Source organism: Populus alba, chromosome 10, assembly GCF_005239225.2.
Source record: "Populus alba chromosome 10, ASM523922v2, whole genome shotgun sequence".
In the NCBI taxonomy this organism is placed as follows: domain Eukaryota; kingdom Viridiplantae; phylum Streptophyta; class Magnoliopsida; order Malpighiales; family Salicaceae; genus Populus; species Populus alba.
This window is the reverse complement of record NC_133293.1, coordinates 16871163-16896145: the sequence shown is the minus strand read 5'-3', so window position 1 is coordinate 16896145 and position 24983 is coordinate 16871163. Positions and strand designations below refer to the sequence as shown.

Here is a 24983-nt window from a genome sequence, read left to right as displayed (position 1 = left end):
CAAATGTCTATTCTTAATGAGAGATATTATTCAACACAAACTCTTAAATATAAATCAGTATTGCGTTCTAATTATATTTGTGAAAAAAGTTATTTATTTTTATTTCAACTTAATTTTTTATATTTTAAATTGTTTTAATATACTAATATGTAAGAAAATAAAAATAATATATTTAATATATATTTAAATAAAATAAATAAAAAAAATCTAAAAATAAATATAACCTTTATTACTCTACAGGCAAACTAAAAAATATTTGGCTGACTTTCAGCCGAAGGTTCATGACACCCACTTAAATCATTTAAATCATCTAACTGACTTGTCAATTTTTTAAGGTCAAGGCCCACCCGATGGATGGGTGTTCAATAATAGGAGGTTCTCGAATTAAATCATTTATAATTTATTCTATAATAAAGTTAAAATCACTACAATTACAAAGTTATATATCTATATGTTATTCTATAATTTCTTAAACTTTTTTTTACTATATTATTTAGCAAAGCTCTCGTAATGTAATATTTATTAAATATTTATTTATTTTATTAAAATATTATACTAATTAATGTAATTATCTTTATCTTTATTTTTTTGTTGCGTTTAAATAAAAAATTCAAATCAGATATATGTGAATATCGATGCTTATTGGTCCAGAATTTAAAAGATGTATATTGAAATATTAACAATCTAAATTATTTTTTGTATTACCCCAACATATATTTTATATAGCACTTATTCAATCAAAACATGCTTATTCATGAAAAAAATATATTATGGTAGAAAAACAAAACATATTGTGGATTTATGTGAATAATATATTCTTTAATTATTAGTAAAGAGTTTGATAGAAAAACAATAATAATGTAAAATGACACATGATTATTTTATATAAATTACAAGGCAATACGATTTCCTTGTCTTTTTTCTGATTTTACTTTTAACTAATAAAAATATTAAATATATCTCTTAAAACAAAACTTACAATACAAATTTTTAAATGGTTTAAATAAAAATAATAAAAAAATTATTATAAAAAATCTGTATCTACATTTCAGTCAAAATATTTTTTATCTCCTCAAAGCTTCCCGAATATTTTATTTATTCTTTATATTAACAAACAATACAAATACTTATTTCATTTTATATGATATAATATATAATTTATAAATAATTGGTTTTATATACGCTTGATCGATCTACATGTCAAAATAAAAAATTTTGCTCTAATTGTTTTCTATGAATTATTTATTTTATTATATATATATATATATATATATATATATATATATATATATATATATATATATATATATATATATATATATATATATATGGATTGGATGGCAAAAAGCAAAAGTACAAATTAAGCGTAAAAAGGTTCTAAAAAAAGAAGAAAAGAGGAAGATAAGATGGGTGAGTTGGATTCAATGGAACACCACAATTAAAGAGGATGGGCCCTTAAAATAGTGATTGAAATGTAACAGTTATTATTTTTTAATTTTTTTTAAATAAATTAAATAATATTTTTTATTTTAAAAAAAGTATTTTTAACATTAATATATTAAAAAACTTTTGATAAGATGGGTGAGTTGGATTCAATGGAACACCACAATTAAAGAGGATGGGCCCTTAAAATAGTGGTTGAAATGTAACAGTTATTATTTTTTAATTTTTTAAAATAAATTAAATAATATTTTTTATTTTAAAAAAGTATTTTTAACATTAATATATTAAAAAAAATTTAAAATAAAAAAATAATTTTTAATACCTATGAAACGCACAATACAAAATTCTACATTTCCATCTTTCTTTCCCATTAGAATCTCTCTCTCTCTCTCTCTCTCTCTATCATATATATATATATATGATAGAGTCGAATTATAAATCAATAGACGACATCAATTATTCGAGGCCAACCATCAATTTTTTTATACAATATTTTTTAATACTATTTACTCAGCGAGTATTATATACTGGACTTAATCACTTTACTGTTGAAGGTCAATCAGATTTGATCCGATAAAAAATAAAAAATAAAAATAAAAGAATTTTATGGTTGTTTTCCTTATTTCTAATGAGAAATCATATTAATCCTTTTCTCCAAAATAAATAAATAAAACCTCCTGACAACTCATCATTACCATTTCTGACGATCCCACTTTTCTCACAGTCCAAAGGTCAGAATTAAAAGGAACAGAAAGTACTCTCCAAGGATCAGAAGATCCCAAATCCAATTGAGACTGACTGAGTTGATCGTTGCCAGCAACAGAACCATGACAAAGAAGGCATTGTTGATAGGATGCAACTACCCAGGAACAAAAGCTGAGCTCAAAGGCTGCATAAATGATGTCAAGAGGATGTACCAGTGTCTTGTTGATCGTTATGGTTTTTCTGAAGATAACATAACTATCTTGATAGACACGGATGATTCCTACACACAACCAACTGGGAGAAACGTGCGCCAGGCGCTGAAGGATCTGGTTCGCTCTGCCGAGCCTGGAGACTCGTTGTTTGTCCACTATAGCGGACATGGGACAAGGTTGCCTGCTGAAACTGGAGAGGATGATGATACTGGTTACGATGAGTGCATTGTCCCTTGTGATATGAATCTTATCACTGGTAATGTCTTTATCTTCTCTTGTCTTTTGTGGTTCCTCTTTCTCTTTCTTTCTTGAAAGATTGGTTTTGATTGATGTGATCCGATTTAGTTTCTTTCAGTAATCTGATCAACAACAGTTTGTGATTGATCTTATTTGTTTCTGGGGGTTCTTTCTTTTTTTTAGTTGCGATCATGGTGGATTGTTTTAGATCTTTTTGTGGATATGAAATTTGAAGGTGGGGAAAAGCACCTTTATTCTTTGTTTGGTTGGATTTCTGGGAAATTGATTCTAAGGAGCCGCGCTACTGTATGTGGTTTTCTAAGAAATACCATTAGTTTTGTTTTTGGGTTTTTTTGTTTTTTTTGCCAGTGGAATGTCTTGACTCTTGATCTCTGTGCTTGAGACTGTCAATTTTGAATCTTGATTAGTTAACTCTCTTGGACCTTTGCGTTTTCAATAATTTAATATCTGTTGTGGTGGAGCTGTTATTGTTCAAAGCTGTTAGGATTGTTGAAGAGATAATTTGTGTAGTCTCTTTATTCTAACAGAAGAGATGCAGAGTCTTTGTAATTGCAAAAACAAATTGTTGGATCTTTAATCATGAGGCTTTTAATAAACACAGGCTTGTTTGATTGTTTCTTGGCACGATGATCCTACATCACATTACAAGTTCCCATGTCAGGGTATTTATAGGATATAATCCAGTTTTGCGCTCTGAAATTGTTTGGAGCTTGCTTGATGGTCCATGCATTTGTTCAAAGAGTATCAATTCATAGGCAAAAAGTATTACTGATGGATGAAGAGCATGGACCATAAATTATTCAAGCAAATAATTAAAACATCAGAGCCAAGGGGTTTTTATCATTCTCTTGTATCGGTTGTTATTAATCTAATTGATAAAAACTTGACTTGTTTGGAAATGGAAATGATTTTACGGAGTTATTTGTTTCCCTTGACTGCGTAGTTCCTAGAATGATTCATCATAAATGTTGCTTAAGCAAATTCCATTCTAACTTCGAACTCTGATGTTTGTGAACAGATGATGATTTCAGAGATTTTGTGGATCAGGTCCCAGAAGGTTGCCGTATAACAGTTGTATCTGATTCATGCCATAGTGGTGGCCTCATTGATGAGACTAAAGAGCAGATAGGGGAGAGCACAAGGCGTCAAGAGGAGGAGGAGGAAGAGAAGGAGGGGTCTTCTGGGTTTGGATTTAAAAGTTTCTTGAAACAGACCGTGAAAGATGCATTTGAATCTCGTGGAGTTCGCATTCCTTCTGGATTGCACCCCAGCCGGCATGTCAAGGAGGAAGATTTTGATGACAGAGCAGTTGAAGGAGACTATGGTGAGCGAGAGTACGTGAAAAGTAGATCTCTGCCTCTCTCAACTCTCATAGAAATACTCAAGCAAAAGACTGGTAAAGATGACATTGATGTTGGGAAGCTGAGGCCAGCCCTTTTTGATGTCTTTGGAGAAGATGCAAGCCCTAAGGTGAAGAAGTTCATGAAGGTTATCATGGATAAACTCCAACTTGGTGATGGGGAAAGTGGAGGTGGTGGACTCTTTGGAATGGTTGGGAATCTTGCCCAGGAATTTCTCAAACAAAAACTGGAGCATAACGAGGGGTATGCACAGCCTGCCCTCGAGACTGAGGTGGGTAGCAAGCAGGAAGTTTATGCTGGAGCAACTAAGCGTGCACTACCAGATGGTGGGATTTTGATCAGTGGCTGCCAAACTGACCAAACTTCTGCTGATGCCAGCCCTGGAGGGAATTCAGCCGAGGCATATGGAGCTCTTAGCAATGCCATCCAGACTATACTTGGGGAGGCGGATGCTGACATTTCTAATCAGGAGCTTGTTTTGAGGGCCAGGAAGATTCTGAAGAAGCAGGGTTTCACTCAGCGACCTGGCCTCTACTGCGGCGACCATCATGTTGAAGCTCCATTTGTGTGCTGACCTGAATGGTTTCTCCAGTGCTAAGAGATAAATAAATTTTATGTGCATGTGCGCGTGTGCGTGTTTTTTGAGTGGACTGTGCTGGTTTTTATTGTGCTTTCCGTCTGAACTACAAAACCTTGGACCAAAAATGGTGATATTCAAGTTTTATGGCGCCTGAACTTTGATGCAGGCTGGTACAATTCACATGGACCATGCTGCCGAGTTAACCCTTTCTTTTCCTAACATGTTATCCAAAATGACCCTTATTTTAATCAACGGCAGTAAAAATGAATTTAGGTGAGAAGTCTTACAGTAAACTTTGAAAAGAGAAATCAAGCAAATCAAATTAAAAGATAAAAATTGATGCATTGGTGCGTACACAAACATCACATGTATGTTTTGGTAAAATCGATTGAACGTATAACATGCTTAGAATGTAGTTACAGGTTGACCTTCAGAGATAAAAAGATCAAAATTAAGCTCTTGCCTGTGCTTTGCAGATGGAGAAGAGGAACCCACCACATCACGGCCGCACTCGCCTAAAGACGACCCCCTTCTAATTTATCCAGACATCCTGCTTTCCATAATAACTAATTAATGGGGGCTTTTAATTTAACGAAGTTGCACCGCAAGGAGCCCCTCACATCCATCTATGCCGGAAATTCATATCCTGACTTGTGTCCCTCTATTCATTAAACACAACACTGGTGCTAAACCTATCCAGCCCAGTTAGTAACAGAAGGTAGTCCAATTAGAAAATGTTATCGCGGTGCTCCTCGGAACGATGCTGGCAATCCAATTAGAAGCGGCATAATTGAGGATAATATCAACATGAACACAGGAGGAGTTCTTTATCAGCAATAGAATGATGATTATATAGAGATTTATACAAATTAGTTGGAGTACAACTACGACTCGTACAACCTGGAACCTATAACTTACTGCCTTCTGCGATACTGTAAGAGATATACAAAATTATGAGCCAAAAAATGGAGCAAAAAAGCAAAAGACAAAAAATCAGTATGAATGAGCCTGCACAATTTCCTTGCATGGTGCAGGGAATGACTTCTAATTTTTTCACTATGAGGTTTATGCTTGTATCTTCAGACTTGAATCACATTCTCAAGTCTCCAAAGCAACATTCTAACTTTCTGTATTGCTCACACGCTCCTTGGAACAAAAGACCGCACCATCTCAATCATCAATATCTTGGACCCATGCTAAATCTGCAACCAAGATGACATCACACTAGAATTAGATCAATGTAAATTACAATAAAACAGATTTATATCCAAACTTATACGTGCACACGCATGCATGGAGAGAGAGAGAGAGAGGAAGAGGTGAGGCAGGTAATTATAGCAAGCTTCGATAACAAAACTCGTGCATGTGTGCGTAAAGGCAGGATAAGACTATGCATGTGAGAGAAGGTAGGGAGATAGAGAGACCTTGAAGTACAGATTCCACAGCTGCATTTGGGACAAGGAGCCCAACAATTCGCTTGTTATCTGTGGTAGTTTCTAAACGCACAACACGGAGTCGCTTTTGGCTTTGACGAGCCTGAAGAGAATATTACTTGAGGTTTCAATTTATCTCAATGGCAATTACATCAGATTGATAGTTCATTCCATGAGCTGATTCTTTAATAAAACATTTCTTTGCTGCAAGTATTAATGGCAGTGACATGCTTTGAACACTTTATAAAAATACCCCTTTGTATTAACAAGCAATGCTAAAAGAAAACAAATTGAATGTTTGGTTTCTTCTTGTGGAATACAATCAAGGACAAGGTAAGAAAATCTTGACAATAAATGATTTGGTCGAAATCCCTTAAAAACAAATCAATTCTCATAAATTCTCCATTTTATTTTAAAAAGAAAATTTTAAGCACAAGGCAGTAATATAAAGAGCTTGACCATGCATGAAAATCACAGCACACTTCAGTGTCTTTGTTTATGGTTCCTTCCACTTGATATTCTAGAACTTGTGTCACCAATGCGATACATTGCTCAGTCGAGTCAGCATGCATATATTTCTAATACCTAAAAAAGATCCACTCCATAACCAACAGCTGCTTTTCATAGTTATCCATAAAACAAAGGAAGAAGGAAGAAAATTGACCCAAGCTAGGAATCAATTAAGAAATTAACCTATCTCTCCACCTCATTCCTCATGTATATCTCTACTCCAGACAAGTAGATCAGACTTAATAGAGCATTTTCCAAATTATTGATCAAACCTAGATCCATCAAGAGAGCACCTAACTCGAACATAAGCAATTTTGGCACTACATAATAAACGACCCTCTTGCAAATTCAAAAGTGTTGCCCACAGAAAGAAACTCATGGAATAAAATAGCAACTGCATAACTAGTAGAATGCAGTAAAAAAATTTAGATTTCAGTGAAAGTGCCACAAAGTCAAAAATCTCGAACAGGATCGATACATGTAAAACTGACACTCCTGGCTCAATCGTGGTCTATAGCAGAAAGGACAAAATTGAAAAATGAGCAGGGTAGCATTTACTAAACATCATGTTCATGGGAATTAGAAATCATTAAGAAGCCCTGCATTACCTGCTTAGAAAGGGCTTTCTCGATAGTGCCCCAAACAGGAAGAATAAGACCACCCAAAACATTTACTTCCTGCTGTCTTCTGCCAACTGTACAAAAGTTTCCAAGCTTACAGTTTGGGCCATGCATGCACTGCAGGAAAAATTAACAGTAAGCTAAGGTAAGAACTGCAGGGTAACTGAAGAATTAGCAAAAAATTTATGCACCAAGTGTACATGGAGGAAATAGTCAGTTCAAGAAGAAAATTATTTAGATTCCAGATTGATCAATACGATTATGAATGCATCACAGCAAAAGTGGGATTCAAGAAGTCACACAGTATCAAGACATGCACATTTCACTTAGGCATGATTTTGTTTGACTACATTACAAGGGGACAGTGGGATACTATCAGCAAGGAGTATCAATAACATTAATCAATCAAAGCTAAAATATTCCACCAAATTCTCTCCAAGTCACTTCCCTTGTTTCAGAGTCCTAAACTTTCCACATGGTATGATCAATTAACTCCAGTATATAATTCCCCATTTAAGTAGGAACACATTACAAACTGGAAAGTTTGCAAGGAAGATATTAATTTGAATATTCACACAAGACTTGTCTCCAACTGCTGAAACGGAAGTAGGAAGGTCGAAGCTGGCATCCAATTCATTAACAATTTGAACACACAAGATGAAGAGAAATCCACATCAAAGAACAAAACTCATCTTTCCATGTCCTAAAATGGTTGTTCACAAAGAAAAGTCAACATAAAATGGAATTAATTTTCATCACCGGTCAATCTATCATGTTAGCATTGCAGTTATGCTATATTTGATATTGCAAAATACCAATGCTAACAGCATTTATCATCTGAACATATATTCAACACCTTTTTGTACCTGTTTAGATGAAACTTCATATTCATCTTCCCAGCCACTACGAGCTTTCTCCAACGACAGCAATTTTCTATATTTGTTTTTCAACTCTGCCAGAGGCATTTCCCTGGAGAAAGAAACAAGGGGTTAGTGAACACAATAGATTCAATATAAGCTTTGACTAAGCCTGGTGATATTTGATACCTTACCGACTCCCCAACAGCAGGTCTGACAATCTTAAACATTCCAGAAGCAGAGCTGAAGCAATGAAATAAACAAAGACACTGAAAGGATGAATACAAGAACAATAAAATAGCAAAGCACCTAATATTAATAGCAGCAGAAGTTTCTAAAACACTTGTATCCTAGCATTGTGAAATGGAGATCAGAGAAGTTGATATTCATTTTGGGGCAAAATTACCACTATTGACTTGTATTGATGCCTCTAGTCAACAAAATAGCAGCAGAAGTTTCTAAAACACGTATCCTAGCACTGTGAAATGGAGATCAGAGATGTTGGTATTCATTTTGTGGCAAAATTACCCTATGGACTTGTATTAATACCTCCAGTCAAATCCTTCATTTACATTTCTCACCTCTTTTCCTATCTTTTTTACAGTGAAGAAATCTGGCAGCTAAATTGGAAATACTTCATCGAAAATCAGTTCCTCTCCAAGCAACAGTGGTCAAACATCCATAAACTCAGGCTAGAGTTGATTTCCTTAAATCTCAGTGGACTACTGGACTTTTGATTCTCTTGCCCTCTTTGGCTTCATACTTTCTTTAATCAAAGAGTAATATTTTCAAGGGAATCAACTGGTTTGTGTCATAAAAATTTACGATTCACATAATAAAAACTTTACAATTCACAAATAATAAACATAGAGGTGCAGTCAAATCTAGCAATACCTTTCAAATGCTAAAATAAAGTGACGTCTTCCTAACCACTCCCTCTTAGATTCATAGAATCCATCATTCAAAGAACTGAGCCCATCCTTTTGCTTCTCCTCGAGCATGGTACTTGCAGACTAGCATTAATGAACATTTACAAATTTTACAGTTATTTATCAAGCTGTAATCTAGCATTCACCATTCAGAATTAAAACATGCATGCATAAAGAAAACAGAAGAAAGAAGAAAAACACCTCCCATGTGATTCCACGGTCCAGAGTAAAAGTAAACAGAACAGTTGATGCCCCAGACATTTGATCAACGTGAACAGTCTGTAAGATAAAAGTCAACATCACTGATTGAGTAAAGCCAGTAAAGGAACAACAAGAAACTATACCTTGGGAGTTCCTTGTAATTCAATAATGTTCGCTTTCATATCAACAATCCCAGAATCAAGATTCCCTTCAATGCGTGCATTCTGAACAAGAAGATCTAGGATACTGACGAACAAATCAAACAGCCTGCAGTGAAAAGCAGTTTAGTGGATTAAATTTATTTCTGACTGCAACAAGCAATCATTTCTCAATCAACAAAATAGAAACCTATTTTGAATATCAGGTGGCAGTCCTAAGATCCGATTGAGGAAACGCCCAACATCATGCATGTCTGAATCAATTATTCGTCCAGACAACTTTCCATAGTCTTTCCCATTACCTATATAAAATGTGGGAATTTAGAGTTATAATTGTTACAAAAAAAAAATAATGATTAAAGATGATAAAACGGTAAAAATGATGGCATAATAACAAAAATAAAATTAGTGAAAGTATATTCTGACAGTTCAATTCAAGAAAAAGTAGTGAAACGGGAATGCACAAGAAAAAAATACCAAGAACAGAGTCTCTAACTATTCCAACAGACACAAGAGCAGCTTTTGCCTTCATTATAAAGTCTTGAACTGTCTCTGGCTTTTCAGATGAACATCCAGGAGGTACAACTGGCAGAGTATCCTGAAAATTGAATTTTAGTTATTCCCAACAATACCTGGCACTCCATTTTTCCACTATAAATGTAGCATGAAGAAATACTAAAATATTATCAAGAAAAAGGTGATGAACACCTGCTCCATAATCCCTCTATACATCACCGTCAAAGCCTTTTTCCCGTACGCACTATCATAATTGTAAGCACTCAATGAAGGCCCTGCCCTGCAAAGCATTTACACATAGTGAGACATACAATCAAGCAAAAGACATCAATGATAACTGCTATTGCTCCCCAGAGGATAAAATATCCAAGTTACCTGCGGTCGCCTTGTGTTAAAGCCCCAAGAGATTCCAATCTCTTGGCGACAATAGATGCAAAGCGGCGTTCTCCACCAAGATTAGTAAATAATAGCCTGCCAAAGGAGAGAGAGAGTGAGAAAGAGGTATGTTTTTGGCCCAACAATTTATGATGTCGACTTTACGCTTTGCAACTATTAAGCATCTATATGTTAACTCTACTACTTTCAAACAAAACTGAAGACAACAGTTTTATTATTCTGGTAACAAACATCAGCAATGACCAAAAAGGCATGATCAGATCAAATAACCATGGTTTCAGAAACTGTAGCTTAACCCTATCCAAAGAAATCTTAATTTTTACCCATCCATTGTGTAAAATAACAATCTTTCTCAAGGCTTCACCCAAATTCTAACTTTGCCCCATCTTTGTTTTGGCAGCACGTTCAACCTCAACCATTTGCCTCGCTAGCAACTTCTATCTTCTGCCATCTGATATGACCTCTAACTTGCTATACACACACACAATTCCATAATTTCCTTCAAGAACTTTGTTTAATATAATCATAATGCCATGGATAATTTTGTGTGCATTGTCAAGCACTATACTACATCAAGTCTCCCAGCTTCATGCTCACCATTTAGTCATGTATGTATGAAAAGAGAATCACCTCAAGTAGCTCAGAAGAAGGCTTCTCCAGTTGTTATTGAGACAAGTTAGCAGACCTTATAAGCACTTACTACCTCACCTACCTAATTTGAAGTTCATGTCAACCCTCCTCCCTGTGCTTGGATTATTTTATCAACTGAAACTAACCTAAGCCCACACCCAAAGATCCCCAAGTCCCCAACTACTATTTTAACATTTATAAAATTAAGAACAATATGCTTTTTTAAATCATTCACTCTTGAAGAGCCAAATGGCTAGCAGACATGACAACTATAAAAAAGTGGGGGGAGTAAGCTTAGGAATTTTACATTTAATATAAAACAAAATAAAGTAAAATATTAATTCAAAAAGTTGAATATTTAATATGACACTTGTATACTGATGCAATGAGAAAATCAAATAGATGAAAGAGAATTAAACATGCATGGCCCAGCCTACCTATATATGGGTGCAGAAGCTTGATTTGATCGGTGTGTTCTTCCAAACTGTTGAATTGCTCGGTCAGCACTCCAAGGAAGTTCTAGAGTTAAATGAACCCTTCTTTTCTGTTGGTAGAAATGTCAGATAGCACTTAATGAGACAATTACTAGCAAATTGTGCAAATTACAAAAGCAGAACAAGGCAGAAATAATTTTTTTTTCTGTGGATAGAAATGTTGGCACCTAATTGGAAGGGAGACAACTTTAAAAAATGTACAAATTATACAAAGCAGAACCATGCAGAAATGAGACGAAGATGTCAAAGAATCATGCAAAACAAATCAACTTTAGAGATTTTCAAAGAGCAATACCAAGCAAACAAAAAAAATTCAGAGCATTGGGCACACCTGATTTTTTGCTCTTCTGTCGGCCTGTAAAGACACACCAGCTGATCCCGCTTCAGAAATGATAGCAACCAATTTCTTACCATCCATGAAAAGCTGCTTCTCATGCATGTTGACCATTTCCATTGTGACATCCTTTCTGAAGTAAAAGAAAACAGAAGCAAAAACAGTCATGTGGAATGAAATCAAACAATAAGTGAAAGGGGAAATGCACAGCAACTTACGAGTTTCGTGGCAGATAAGTTACACCTTTTCCACTGGTGGCCCTTACAAGCATGCCTCTCCTCCCAGTCATTTCAGAAATTTTATCAGGGCCTCCAAGCTGCAAATATTAAATGCTCGGTCAACAAGGGTTTCTTTATTTCCAAAGGAAGAGAATATTATTAGATCAAAGTGAAAAGAAGATTACAACATGCAGAATAAGACATCATCCATGACAGAATAAAAGAACCAGAAAAAAAAGAGCTTCCTAACAGATTTACATATCAACTTGGGTTATGGAAAAGCTTACTGAGTTATGTGAAGTTATTTGAAAATATCTGTGACCCTATAATATTCCACAGGTAACTGGAAACATAACACTTATAAAAACACACTTCCTTTATCTCCAGAAGGGAAAAAACAAAAATAACAGACAGGAGAAGAAAACCATGAACTTGAGACTACATAGCTAAGGTAACATTTGATATTGAAGTTTGCAAGGACTATAACACAATTTCACTGCATTGTGACTCAGCAACGCAGCAAAAATCAGTGCCCATTTAGTAATGCTATATAAATAAAAATACACTGGAAGAGTTTGTTGTCACTCTCCATGCCCCCAGAGCCCAGTGAAAGGGGAAATTTTGGTTATAAAAGCAAAACATTCTTACAAATTAAAACTTTTATAGGATTTGATAACTTGTCAGGAAAACAAGTAATACAGCACACCATAAATATACATACAAGTATGCGTGTGCGCGTGTATTAGAGAGAGAGGAAAGTCAGAATGTGGTCACTACCTGATCAATAATATCATCCAAAGGATTGTTTGGAAGATCCAAGGATCGAATTATCTCCAAAATTTTTGATTTGCGTTCCAAAGCTGTTTCATACCTAATATCAAGTTCGTAAATTATATAATGATGCTTTTTAACAATTGGTGATTTAGAAACACCATAACCATCAGCAGCCCACCATGACCACCAGCAGCCCAGATGAGAAAAGTAATCGGAGAAGGAATAAAATTACTAAGAAACAGGAAAAACTAATTAGCTTCCACAAGATAGGCTACCTCTTTGTAAGTTCAACAAGATAGGCATGCTGTTGTTGAAGAAATTCTTCTGTTTTTTCCTTGCACGAATGACATGACCAGTCTTCAGATACTACATCTGTAACAGGTGGCACTAAACATGAAGGATGGACCAGTTGTCCACAACAAGAACATTGAAGCAATTTCTTCCTTCCCTGCAGTTAAAATTTTATAAATAATAGCACCTTACTGATATCAAAACCACAAAAAAAAACAGAACCTACCTCTTCTGAATTGCATATCTCGCAGATCTGAAACTCATCATCAGATCCATTGGATTCACCTCCAGAATCAGCTGCATTGGCGAAAAAGAAATTAGGAGGGGGGGGGGGGGAGCAATTTCAGAGTTTGCATCATGGCATACAAGAGAAAATGCCTCCAGACTTAAGCAGTAAAGCCCCATATTGCTAAGGGAAAAAAAATGGCATCAATAAATTTGGCAGGTGAGTTTACTAATTAAGGAAAAGGTAATGCACTCAACAAGGACACAAGGAAGTTCACATGAAAAGACAGAACACATAAGAATAAAACCATACAAGAGCATTAAAAGGTTCAGACACTAGATTTCTTTTCTCTCTCTTTTCTTCAACAAATGAAGATCAGTCATGTACCAAGAATGCAAGCAAGAAGCATCATTTTGCAAACCCATGATATAACAAAAGAGAGAATCACGTTTGGTCCATGGTTAACTGCAATAAATCAATTAATGTCAGACTTCAGAAAACTTACTTCCAAACCCTTCATCAAAGTCATCATCACTCTCAGGTTTCCATCTTGCAGCTTTTCTGACTCTCCCTTTCGATGAAACACCAGGTGTTGCAGAGTGCCTCTTCCGTTGAAGTTCCTTTACACCTTCCTCTCCTACATGAAACAAGAAAGCAAACTCCATAATCCATATAAGCCGTAATGCATAAGGTTCGATTAACACAAATCATAACCACAGAATTACCTTGTTGCTCTGGTTTTTCAGGCAGAGGATAATTTTCTTCCACAAATTTCAGCAGCAACTCTCGAGGACCAGAAATAAAATCATCAAGTTCAGAACCCTGCTCAAGAAAGTATAAATGGCATTCAAATAAGAAACTAAATGATGCCAATTCGAAGAATCACATGGAAATGCGTGCACCACATCAATGAATAAATGACATGCATACGTATTTTGAAACAGCTTCCTCAGTTCGAGCCTCCCCAGTACTCTGTAGGCCAATAACAACACACTTTTCTTCAGTCAATGCTTGCTTAGCTATTCTTACAGCAGCAGGCACCTTAGCTGACATGCACATGTGTCTAAAGAAGCGCTGCCACAAAATGAATGGATGAAAAAATGAATTAGAATAACTTGTCAAACAAAAAAATAAGCATTTTACAAAAAGAGGATCAATGAAAAACATTTAAACCACAAGGGGAGGCCAAACCTGATGGCTTGACCAATATACTCTCCACAATTGACTAGAGTTAGGTTTGTCATTGGTGAGAAAGGTGCTTGCTGAAAGCAACTCCACTCGTAACTCTGCCCAAAATTCTGCTGCTTTTTTGTACATGTCCTAAGCAATTCAGAATCCAATATGAGAAAACTCGAGGGATTATTTATCAAAAAAAGAAAAGAGAAAAATCAAGAGATTCAGGGAAACTACAGGTGCAATAAAAACAGGGAAAAGGCAATGCTTTATTGGGTGTTGATAGTCCCCACCTAGGAGATTCTGAATCCAGTTAGTAGGGATCAGTGGAAAAACTAAAGCTCCTATAAACTAAAGGAATGGATGAGTGACAGAAAGGAACATTCAAACACCACATTCAAGATGAGGTCCGAAACTTCGAACGAGGAGTTCTCATCCTTCCCCACAAGTGAGAAGTCAACAATGATACATAGGAAAGTAATTTGCTAAAAATTCCCACTTTTAGTGGACAGCTATTTCAAATCAATTGATATTAACAAACAGATATTTTCCACAATGCTACAGACACCTCGCCCAAAAATTTGACAAGGCACTTAAAGCACAGAGGCCCTGTTAATAAATCCTAATGGTAGTGTCATTCTACATTCTTAGCGCATTAAATTGGTGGGTTCAACACATTCTTGGCCACATGGAGTATGGGGACAATCAGCTAGGAAAAAAGAACAAAGACCAGAACCAAGCAAGTAAATAAGTAAAATAGCAGGGCATTTTGCAGGGTTACAAATCTAAGGTTGTTCTGTCCAGAAATGAGATTGACTGGCCTAAACATGGTTACCTAAATATAACCTCTCTTTACCTTCCACGCTACTTGGTTTGTTGAGAGCATAAAATTGACCAAAAAAAAATATATGCTAAAATGATTTGCTGACGATGTCTAAGCTATCAGCATATTTAAGAATAAAAAAACAAAATTGAATAAGTAACAAGCAATGTCGAACTGCCCTGATATTTAAAACATCTTGCGGAGCAATGTGAAAGGAAAACATCCAGCAGAACTTGGTCTGGGGCATCAGACCAATTTCAAAATTCATGGCAAGCAAACAACATCAGCTTGCTCAAAACAATATATTTGGCATGGAAACACCATACAAAGTGCTTTTATTTGGACATGTTACAGGGGTTAGAAACCAGCACAGCTCTGTGGTTAAGTGAATACCAGGAAGTAAAGTATAAAAAAAGGTCAAAATCATAATCATAGCTCATATAGATCCTTGGAAGGCAGTAACAATTTCGACCATCAATTCCTATGTCTCATACTGGAAAGCCAATTGATGCTTCTTACCATCATCTCAGGTTCTAAGGGCGCTTCAACAATTTCAAACTCTGCCCCTTTATAGCTAAGGGTACGACATACATACATTCCCCTGAAAATCAAAAGTTGATGACAAATTATATAATAAATTCCTAAAAATAAATCTGGTTTACAAAATCATTTCAACCATAACAACCTTGCTTTCATGTCCATGGCAACAAGTTCCAATGCTCCAACACCACCTTTTTCAAGAACACCTGCAAAACTATTATTTAGCTAACTTTGAATGGTGAACATCGTATTTAACTAGCGACATAGAAGCAGCAAAAACAAGTCATAGAGAAAATGCCCATAGTGGAGATTTATGGAAGCTTAACACACAAACACACAGAAGAGTTTCAGAACAACAAGCAATGAGCATATAATATCAAGCGAATCAATCAGCAGCAGCCTGCAGATTCCAAAATTTATGGTTATATCATCTGGTAATTTCAGTAATATATTTCTTGATAACTAAATGCAAATATCTCGGTGTGTTCTAATTATTTGCTCTTCTTCTAAGTTCTTAATTATCATTATAATATGTAGTTTCTTGACACAGCCTAGCATCTAAGATATAAAAACTTTCTTTGATGGTCACCTCCAGAGTCCCAACACAAATATATCAAAACACAAATAACTCAAGATATGACAAATATTAGTTTCTCTTTACTATGTAATCTTATGGAAGAAGTTAGATCTTTCTTCATTCTTTTTCATTATATCCAGTGGTGTTCTAGAAATTGCACCTGTTATATAACTAGGGAATTATGATGATTGTTTCAGATATCCTACACTCTTTTTCTCAGGAGCTTTTTGTGGCTTAAGTTCAATATATTATTAGTGCATTTTGTCCAAGGTTAATTCAATACTGGACAAATTATAACTCCTTTAATTGAGTCTCTATCTCCCTAGATTAATAATTATGATTGAGTAACTATAGGATTAAAAGGAACGAGTACTGCTGCTTATGCACAGAGCATATCGCTTTGTTGCCAGAAACCCTCCCTACTGAAAGGCAATCCTCTAAACCTCACCTTGACAAGTAGAGAAGCGCACAAGCATTTCAATTATACAGCCTTCACAATTGACAGTTAAACAGATGAATTTATGAAAGCGAGAGAGAGGAGGGAAGGAGTTCAGCAACTAACTCATGCCTTCCAAATAGGATCTTGAAACACATGCATACAAACTTTTCAACAAAGTAAACAACAGCAGATTCAATTATCCAATAGAGAAGGAAAAAAATATTAATATGATTTATGAATAATGTTCCTATAGCATTTAGCATTACAAAACTAAACCTTTAGGTGGGAGATCAATTGGGCATCTACCATTTATGTACTCAACTATACTATTCTACTGCTTCCAACTAAAACCAGTTTTGTTTTGTAATTGAAATTCTTCTAACTCAAACATCATCTTACCAAAGCTGAACAAAAGAAAAAATGTGGCACAGACAATATGAATACAGAAATGATAGAGGAAGAGGGGAGCTAGGAACAAAATGCATGAACTTATCACACCTAGAAACTTCTGGAAAACATCAAAACATGTTCCATCTCCCCAAAGACCAAGCCTGACCATATAACCCATATTTCGGGGCTCAGATGCACCGGTCGCTGAGCAATAGATAACACGTGCTCCAGGAAGTCGGGCCTGTTATATTGGAACATGAATATTGAAAGTTAAGATCTCGGGGAAACCTGGTTTAATCATCCAAAGCCACTTTGCAATAACAAATAGCATAGCTAACCCATGATCATTACTCCAAAATATTTTAAAAAAAGAAGAAGCCTTTCTTCCATCCCCACTTAAAAATATTTTAAAAAAACAGAAGCATCAACGAAACTTGTGAATGTTTGTGTGATATATGGCATAGCAAGTGTGACCATAGGTGTGTCCATGCACATCCACCAGCATGATTTCCTGAGCATGTCAGCTTTTTCGTGTGTGCACATGCACATGAGAATAGAAGCATAGAAGAAATAAATAGAAATGCATTGCATGCAATCCAACAAAAGAAATCATCAAAACTGAAAAAGACCCTTGGAGGCTTAACACAATTAGCAAGTGGTTTTGCTCCCCACATTATCCTCTAGCATTTGAATCCTAGGAGAGAGCATAAGAAAATAATTCTTATGAATTCACCAGTCTAAGTGTGGATGACCGCCGTAAGCCCCAACTAAGGAGGGATCAGAAGAAGCCTTTCTTCCATCCCCACTTAATAGTTCCCATTATACCTTCATAAACAGAAACCAAAAGTTCTTTTAAAAATAGGAGTGATACACACTTGGCAACTGCAAACTTATGCCATGAGTTCTTGGAATAATAATTTCCGTAACACACCATCTTCCATGGTCATGTCATAACCATAAATGTTTCCTGTGTACATACCTTTTTACATATAGGAAATTTAATAGCTTAAATCACTATAATAATTTAATGGAAGTGAAACCTGTAAGAAGAAACCTCTAAATTTGTTATAAAAAAATATCTTAAATACCACCAGAAAGGTATTCACATGATTGGATTACAGAGAAGAATGATGATACCTACATTGTACAGACATAAATGAGCAAATCTCAAACACCTAGCAAAAAGGAAGTGCAGAACAGGCAAGGAAAATATCTTCTCTGGAAATCAGTTTCAAGGACAAACCTGAATATCAAGAACTGCTTCACCTGTCCGTGTGGGTTGACTTCCAGCTTCAGGTATCAAATTTTTTGCTTTGTGGCACTACAATAAAGCCATTGATCCTTAGCAATGAAAATTATAAGGATGTATTGAAACACAGCACTCAATGAGTCAGTCAAATAACAAAAACTTTGCAAGGTCTGACTATCAAAGCGACAAACATAAGACAAACTTCCAAAAGAAGTATACTACCTCATCAAATATTAGAAGACCATCAAATCCTGATCCACACCACTGCACAAGCTGCTGCAGACGAGAACGACCTTTTTCAGAAGATGCAATGAGGCTACTGTATGTCAAAAATACAACACCCTCTCGGACCCCAACAGACTTTGAATCAAGCTTAGAATAGGGCAGCTTGTTCAAAGCATGTACTGCATGGAGAAATAAGAAGTATTATGTTGGTTTTTCCATTTATGGATTACAAGATAATAACAGCAGATTGTATTTAAAAATCTCAAATTTGCAGCCAAAAGCCAAGTATAAGCAAATGATATTTTGTCACAAAAGAGTTTATCAGCAGCTCTCAAGTTTGGGTTTCAGTTTTAAGTGATTCTGTATCCTCTGCCACTTCTTTATCAAACTACTTCTACACATCCTAACACCCCAACTAGCTCAACCATGCCAACAGATTACCAAAATCACTAGAATTAAACTTCTTACTTCCAACAAAGGTAGTTAACATCAAAAAAAGCAACCTTTTAGCATTTAAAACAGCCATGTCGATATAATATGATTCTACCCAGCTTTAGTATACTTTATTGATATAATTCTCTCCGATGGTCTTTGGAGGGGTCTGAAATTTTTAAAAAAAGAATTTCATGCCATCTCTCCCAAAATGAACACATTAGTTTTTCTTTTATATCATATCTGGAAAGCTAACTTCCCAACAAAGTTAATGCTTTCATCTGGACTGTTTCTCAAGGTGATAATGATGAATTGTTACAGATTAGAGAACCTCACAAGACCTTATCTCCTGATATTGGCGTAATGGGTCACCAAGTCTCACAGTCATTTGTTTTACATTGTCCATTGGTTTGGGAAATGTGAAAAATATCAATGGCTTGTGGTGGTGAGCCTTGGGGTATCCCAAAAGGGTGGAAGATTTTCTGCAGGTTTCCTTTAAGGGTTTTGGGTGAAGGTATGTTTATGGAATTTGTACAATGAATGCAGTCTTTCAGAGGATTTGGCTGGAGAGAAATGCAAGAATTTTCAGGAATCAACTTATCAACTTACTTCCACTAATTTGTTATGGGATAGAATACTTTTCTTTGCATCCTTATGGTGTGTCATGCTTCTAGCACGTTTAGGGGAAGTATCATTAATTGACACTCAACTGAGATTTGGCTGCTTTAGTTTTGTAATCTTTTGCTTTGTTTGTTTGTTGCACCCTTAATTTGGACATTGTCTTATCCTCCATTTTGTGATTGTACTTCTACTCTTTTCAACATTTACACAGTTTCTTTTATATTAAAAAAAATATTCACTAAAAACAGAACTTCGATATTCCATTTTTTGAACCTTGTTAAAGAAGAAAGTTAAAATCATTGCCCGAGTATATTCACACTATGATAGTTTATAATTTGCAGCGGTAATCTATCTATTGCAAGTCACTGGGAAACAATTGAGCAACAAAAAAGTACTTGGTTCATATTTATAATTTTTCTGTCTCCTGTATATAATTTAGCTTTTCCTAGTATTTCAAACCAGATTTTCTAAGAATCAAATGATCTCATTGCAATTTAAAATGGCATAAACATCCAAAGCAATCACCAGTAACACTTGAAACATAACCATAGTCCACACATTTCAACAAAATTAGGGAGAACTTTCATCATCAAAACTTAAAGAGAATGCAATTAATCAAAAATCTTACTGTTACAAGGATTCACTACTAAGAGAAACTTCTCTATCTACTTTACCATGCTTTTACAGATAGAATAAAACATTTGCATACATGTAAATGCTGTTCAATGAGATGATCACTACTCAAGAATATCCATACAAGGCAAGGCCAAAAGTGCTCAGTAGCACAAATAAAAGCTAAGGTGGAAAATAACAACAACAACAAAAATAGCAACGATAAAAGAAAAACTAAACCCAAATATATTTAGTGTATACTCACATCTGATGTTTACGCGTTTGCTCCTCTAATCCATATAAAAATATTGCAGAAGATTTAATTAACAAAACATTTATTCTACCACCAAAGCAAGAAAAATATCCTCTCAGGTCCCTAAACTCTCGTTTTCCAAATTTCTATAACTCCACACATTAAAGAAAACCTTTCCACACCCAATCTTGAACAAATAATTCTGATTTCAAATGGTATGCTACTTCAATCATTAATCCCATATGTCGAATAGCTAAAACAGAATATTATTATTGCATAATATCATCACATAAGCTAGCAAAGACTTGAGAATTTACCTTCAATATGTGCTGCCCCAACATCATCCAGGTCTCTTCTTGCATCGAACTTCAAGTCTGAACCAACAGAAATCCACCTGTGTAAGAACATTAGAGAAGATGAAAAACATTATAGAACATGGGTTGAAATATAGCATCCTTCCTAGCTGTAAATGCAAATTAATAACTTAACAGTCCAGTAATAGCCACAAAAAATGAACAGAGGACGAGGATAGATTGAAGGTCTGCATGCAAATCAGTGAGTGTAACCCAAAACTTACAATGCTTTCCTCCTTGCATGGTGCCAGTTTTCCCATATCAAGCCCGCGATTGTCCTACCTTTACCCACACCAGCTCCGTCTCCAATAAAGAATCCAGCCCTGGCACCATTTGGAAGGTGTTGAAGGTGTCTCTGTCATCAAATCAACAATAACTTATAAGTAGTGGCACACATAATCACCTACCATAAGTTCTATTGTAGAAAACAACCTGACATGCATAGACTAATGTCTCAATCTGCAAGCATGACAAAGCCTTTGAACTTTCCAAATCATCCTTGATTTTTAGATCATAAGTGGGCTCAGGTGGCTGCACTGCAGACAAGGAAGAAGTCTCCACAATAGGATCAGGATGAGGTGGTCCAATAGATAGTTTTGGAGGTCTCTGCATAAAGGAACGCATAAACATCAACTAAATTCTACTGCTCAATAACCAAAAACTATACACCAGCTAAAAGTTCAGAAATGCAGAGAATATCATTGCAGAACTTCTAATGTGAAGCTTTTAGAAATAATACTCACATAATCTGTAAAAGTTTCTCCCACAGTGCCACCTTCATCTTCTTCTCTCTCCACTTCAATGGCTACCTGACAGGTTTTTGTGTCAAAAAGGATGAAACAAAGAGGAATATGAACAAGAAAGTTAACATATTTTCAAATCACTAGGTTCCACAAGACATCCTGCAACAGGGCACTCGAATATACATCTGAGATCTTTTGAATTTTGTTTGGCAGGGTGATGGTGAGAAAAACTTTTATTTTTATTTTTAGATAAGAGAAGGGGCATCCAAGATCTTTTGAGTTTTGTTTGGCAGGATGGTGGTGGAGAAAAACATTTAGTTTTAGATAAGAGAAGGGGTGCCAATTTATAAACCCTGAGCTTTGATTTGGTGGGAATGATGACAAAGCTGGTTGAATATGGATGTCATTTTGCACTTACCAAGCTATTTCAGTCCTGGTAGAGATACTTGTTGTTAGAAACGGAGTATTTCTACAATTTTCCAAATTTGTCAGTAGAGACAAGCTTGTTTCTATATTTGCTATAAATTGTTAATAGCAAGATCTAGGTTCCTATTTTATATATCGGTGCCCAATGTTCCTCAAGCAAATGGATTTCGTTTAAGTTGTTTTCTAATGATATAAGAATGTCTGAGTCTTCCTATTTAGGAGTCCAAGTCCAACTAGGCTACAAATATTTCAAGTAAATAAACATGTTTGTGATCCTTGAATTCAATTGGAAAGTTCTGTGAACAACTTCACTACCTTTTCTCTACACTCACAAAGTGTCACGCTTCCTTCCTGGGAATGATCTTAACTGAGGATATTCTTCTTTCCTTCCCTGAATTAACCCAGAAATCAACTTTTCAATCGCTCTTTCAGGATCTCTAACATAAATCATCAGAGAACCTTGTAAGAGCAACAAGGTGTTATACTCCCTTCTAACGGGTTTTAGAAAACTAAATGAAAAAACACAGCCCACTTCTCTTAATTCCCAGTCTCATTGTGTACCAAAAACCTCGCAAGGAGGGTCGTGAAACGAAGAACTCCTGATGTTGAAATTTAGAAGTAGAAGACCTAAATAAGCCACCACGTCACCCAACTGTGAAACGGCAGTGTCCTCCACCCTCTAGTACATTGCCAGCTACAATGCAGCTACTAAAAGCTTAACCTTTTCTTTCTGTTAGCACTTAGCACGCATACATTTCTAGTAATTATGAGTGTTGCCCTTATTCACTACCGCTACTACTGCTTAGAAGCAGCACTCAGCAGAAAGCCCTAATTTTTTTAAAATTCAAATAAATTTTACTCCATTTAAATAAATACACGGAAAAATATCAGAGAACAATTGATGCAAAACCTCGTTGACTTCTTCGGGGGGAGGAGGAAGAACTGGTCGCGGTAGAGGAGGAAGAGGAAGCACCGCTCGCGAAGGAGGAGGAATAGCAGGAGGAGGAGGAAAGAGCTGTTTAATCTTCGACAAATCAACAGCGAGATCGATAAAACACTGAGGGCACTGAAACCGAGCCAGACCATGAGGAACATTCAAAATAGCCTTGCAATTAGCACAAGGCAGTTGCATCTTGGTCGGATCGACACCGTGAGCAGGCGCTTGCAGTTGCGAAGGCGACGTAATTTTATGGAGCATATTGTTATTGTTTTGAAGCGGCGGAGCCACCGCCTTTTTCATGAGCTCAGGCGGCAGCATTTGCGGCATCTTGCATGAAGGACAGACGAATTCCGTGATTCCGGGTCCGACGGTTAAGATCATTCGACATCCAGCGCAGCGGACCTGGACGCTGCCGCCCGCAGAGTGAGGTTGTGGTGATGGTTGTGAGGCCAGCGGCGGTGGTGCCGATGGCTGAGTCATAGTATAATAATTTATTTTCTGATTGGGGGGAGGTAAGTGGTGGTGTGGAGAGGTAGAACTGGTGGGGATTGGGGCGCGAAGGGGTTTCTGTTGGGAGTTAGAAGGTTTTTTTATCTCAGTTTTTTTTTTTTTATCAGGTCTCAGTTTTTTTTTGTTATTCCAGGAAATGATATTTCGCTGTGGGTGGGTAGTGGACTGATAACAGAACGCGCGTTGCGCGTGATCGGGAGAAGCACTTTTTTCTTATCGGAATAAACTCTGGGAGGTTGCTTTGCTTGTCGGGTAAGATAGTATTCGGAGCCGGGGTTTCTGCATAATATCTGTATGTATTTTGAGTTTATCGTGTTAATTTTAATGAGTTAGACTTAATTATAATTAAAATTTGAAGTTTAACAAATAAATTTAAAACTTATTGTAAATTGTAATAAATAATTCAGATTTAATACATAAACAATCATTAAAATAAAATAATCAGTTGAAAAAAAAATAATAGAACACGAAATAATAAATTAAGTTTATTATTATGGAATTTATAAATCAAGTTAAGTTAACCATTTCTTAAAAAAAAATCCCTATTTATTTCTAATACAAACATTATAAATAAACCGGTTTTTTTTTAACACCCTATGCTGGCGGGCTATGCCTTGTTATTCCGGGCCCTTCCACAAAATTTACAGAAAGTGACGTGGACGAAGCATCAATCGTCACCTCCTTATCATACTCAGCGCACCGTAATAGTCGTGGGATCCACCTCCACTGCTCAAAGCCTCTTGGAAAACATATCTCAGCCCTCAGGAATCCTCACAGCACCCTGATGCTGTGTTAGTTTCCGCGGCTATCCGCGTGTTTTTCAGGAAATTTAATTTTTTAAAAATAAAATATTATTGTTATTCTAATTATTTTAAAGTCACGATAAAAAAATAAATTTTAAAAATATTTTTTTTAATATATTTTTTAAAAAATAATTATCATGGTACCAAACATCCTAAATATATTGAAAGCTTGCAATGATCTATTATTGTACGCATTTGGATTGCTATTTAAGACCGGTTTGTTTGCAGAGCATTTTAAAAAATAATAATTTTTTAGATTAATTTTTTAATATTTTTAAATTATGATGTTAAAAAATATATATAATTTCAATATATTCTTTTAAAAATAATCATTATTATAATATCAAACTAACTCTAATTTAATAAAACATGTAAATTTCACATTCTATTCTTCCTTTCTATCCATCTTGTTTTAAATTTTATTCTTTTTTCCGGTTTGCTAGCTAATTTATCAAATTCTAGCTTGCTATGTGTTTATTTTTTTATATATAAAAAATGATTTACATAGGGAGATTTGTTTTGGAAATATTAATTATTGTAATGTTGATGTAATCAGTGATTTAATAGCCTATTTAGAAGTGTGATTGTAGTTTTTTTTAAATGTTTTTTATTCAAGAATATATAAAAAATAATATTTTTTTTTATTTTTAAAAAATTATTTTTGATACTAACACATTAAAATAATTTAAAAATATTAATTTAAAACAAAAAACATAAAAATATATTAA

At 35.3% G+C, this 24983-nt stretch overlaps 2 protein-coding genes across 5 annotated transcripts; one reads left to right on the top strand and one right to left on the bottom strand.

Annotated features, from left to right (window-relative positions):
* Window positions 1–2108: 2108 nt before the first annotated feature.
* Window positions 2109–4742, top strand: LOC118043107 (metacaspase-4). The gene is made up of 2 exons (XM_035050947.2): window positions 2109–2616; window positions 3637–4742. The coding sequence occupies exons 1-2, from the start codon at window positions 2271–2273 to the stop codon at window positions 4551–4553; spliced, it is 1263 nt and encodes a 420-aa protein (XP_034906838.1). The 5' UTR covers window positions 2109–2270; the 3' UTR covers window positions 4554–4742.
* A 640-nt stretch (window positions 4743–5382) lies between these two features.
* On the bottom strand, window positions 5383–23716 carry LOC118043106 (protein FORGETTER 1). Of its 4 annotated transcripts, none has more exons than XM_035050944.2 (32): window positions 22913–23715; window positions 21577–21642; window positions 21266–21439; window positions 21058–21188; window positions 20798–20874; window positions 18560–18741; window positions 18332–18409; window positions 17197–17329; window positions 15828–15888; window positions 15662–15743; window positions 14338–14466; window positions 14077–14220; window positions 13872–13968; window positions 13652–13783; window positions 13147–13217; window positions 12905–13077; window positions 12633–12726; window positions 11856–11953; window positions 11635–11770; window positions 11247–11353; window positions 10159–10254; window positions 9976–10063; window positions 9745–9865; window positions 9458–9569; window positions 9253–9376; window positions 9110–9187; window positions 8874–8992; window positions 8169–8222; window positions 7989–8091; window positions 7111–7239; window positions 5984–6095; window positions 5383–5761 (listed from the first exon to the last, which is right to left on the bottom strand). In XM_035050944.2, the coding sequence occupies exons 1-32, from the start codon at window positions 23420–23422 to the stop codon at window positions 5730–5732; spliced, it is 3843 nt and encodes a 1280-aa protein (XP_034906835.1). In that variant the 5' UTR covers window positions 23423–23715; the 3' UTR covers window positions 5383–5729. The 4 variants fall into 4 exon arrangements, 3 of the variants coding, with proteins under 3 accessions (XP_034906835.1, XP_034906837.1, XP_073268134.1); XM_035050946.2 differs by having other exon boundaries at window positions 21577–21638; window positions 22913–22986; XM_073412033.1 differs by lacking the exon at window positions 5383–5761 and adding an exon at window positions 6657–6715 and having other exon boundaries at window positions 22913–23716.
* Window positions 23717–24983: the final 1267 nt, after the last annotated feature.

What these genes read in the sequence shown, in the direction of transcription:
- LOC118043107 (XM_035050947.2), top strand. Translation starts at nt 2,271, where the DNA reads ATGACAAAGAAGGCATTGTTGATAGGATGCAACTACCCAGGAACAAAA. An exon ending in TGATATGAATCTTATCACTG is followed by an intron (nt 2,617 to 3,636) that starts GTAATGTCTTTA and finishes GTTTGTGAACAG; the next exon opens with ATGATGATTTCAGAGATTTT.
- LOC118043106 (XM_035050944.2), bottom strand. Translation starts at nt 23,422, where the DNA reads ATGACTCAGCCATCGGCACCACCGCCGCTGGCCTCACAACCATCACCA. An exon ending in ACAGAAGAGCAAAAAATCAG is followed by an intron (nt 11,354 to 11,634) that starts GTGTGCCCAATG and finishes TTCTACCAACAG; the next exon opens with AAAAGAAGGGTTCATTTAAC. An exon ending in ACCGTGGAATCACATGGGAG is followed by an intron (nt 8,993 to 9,109) that starts GTGTTTTTCTTC and finishes CATTAATGCTAG; the next exon opens with TCTGCAAGTACCATGCTCGA.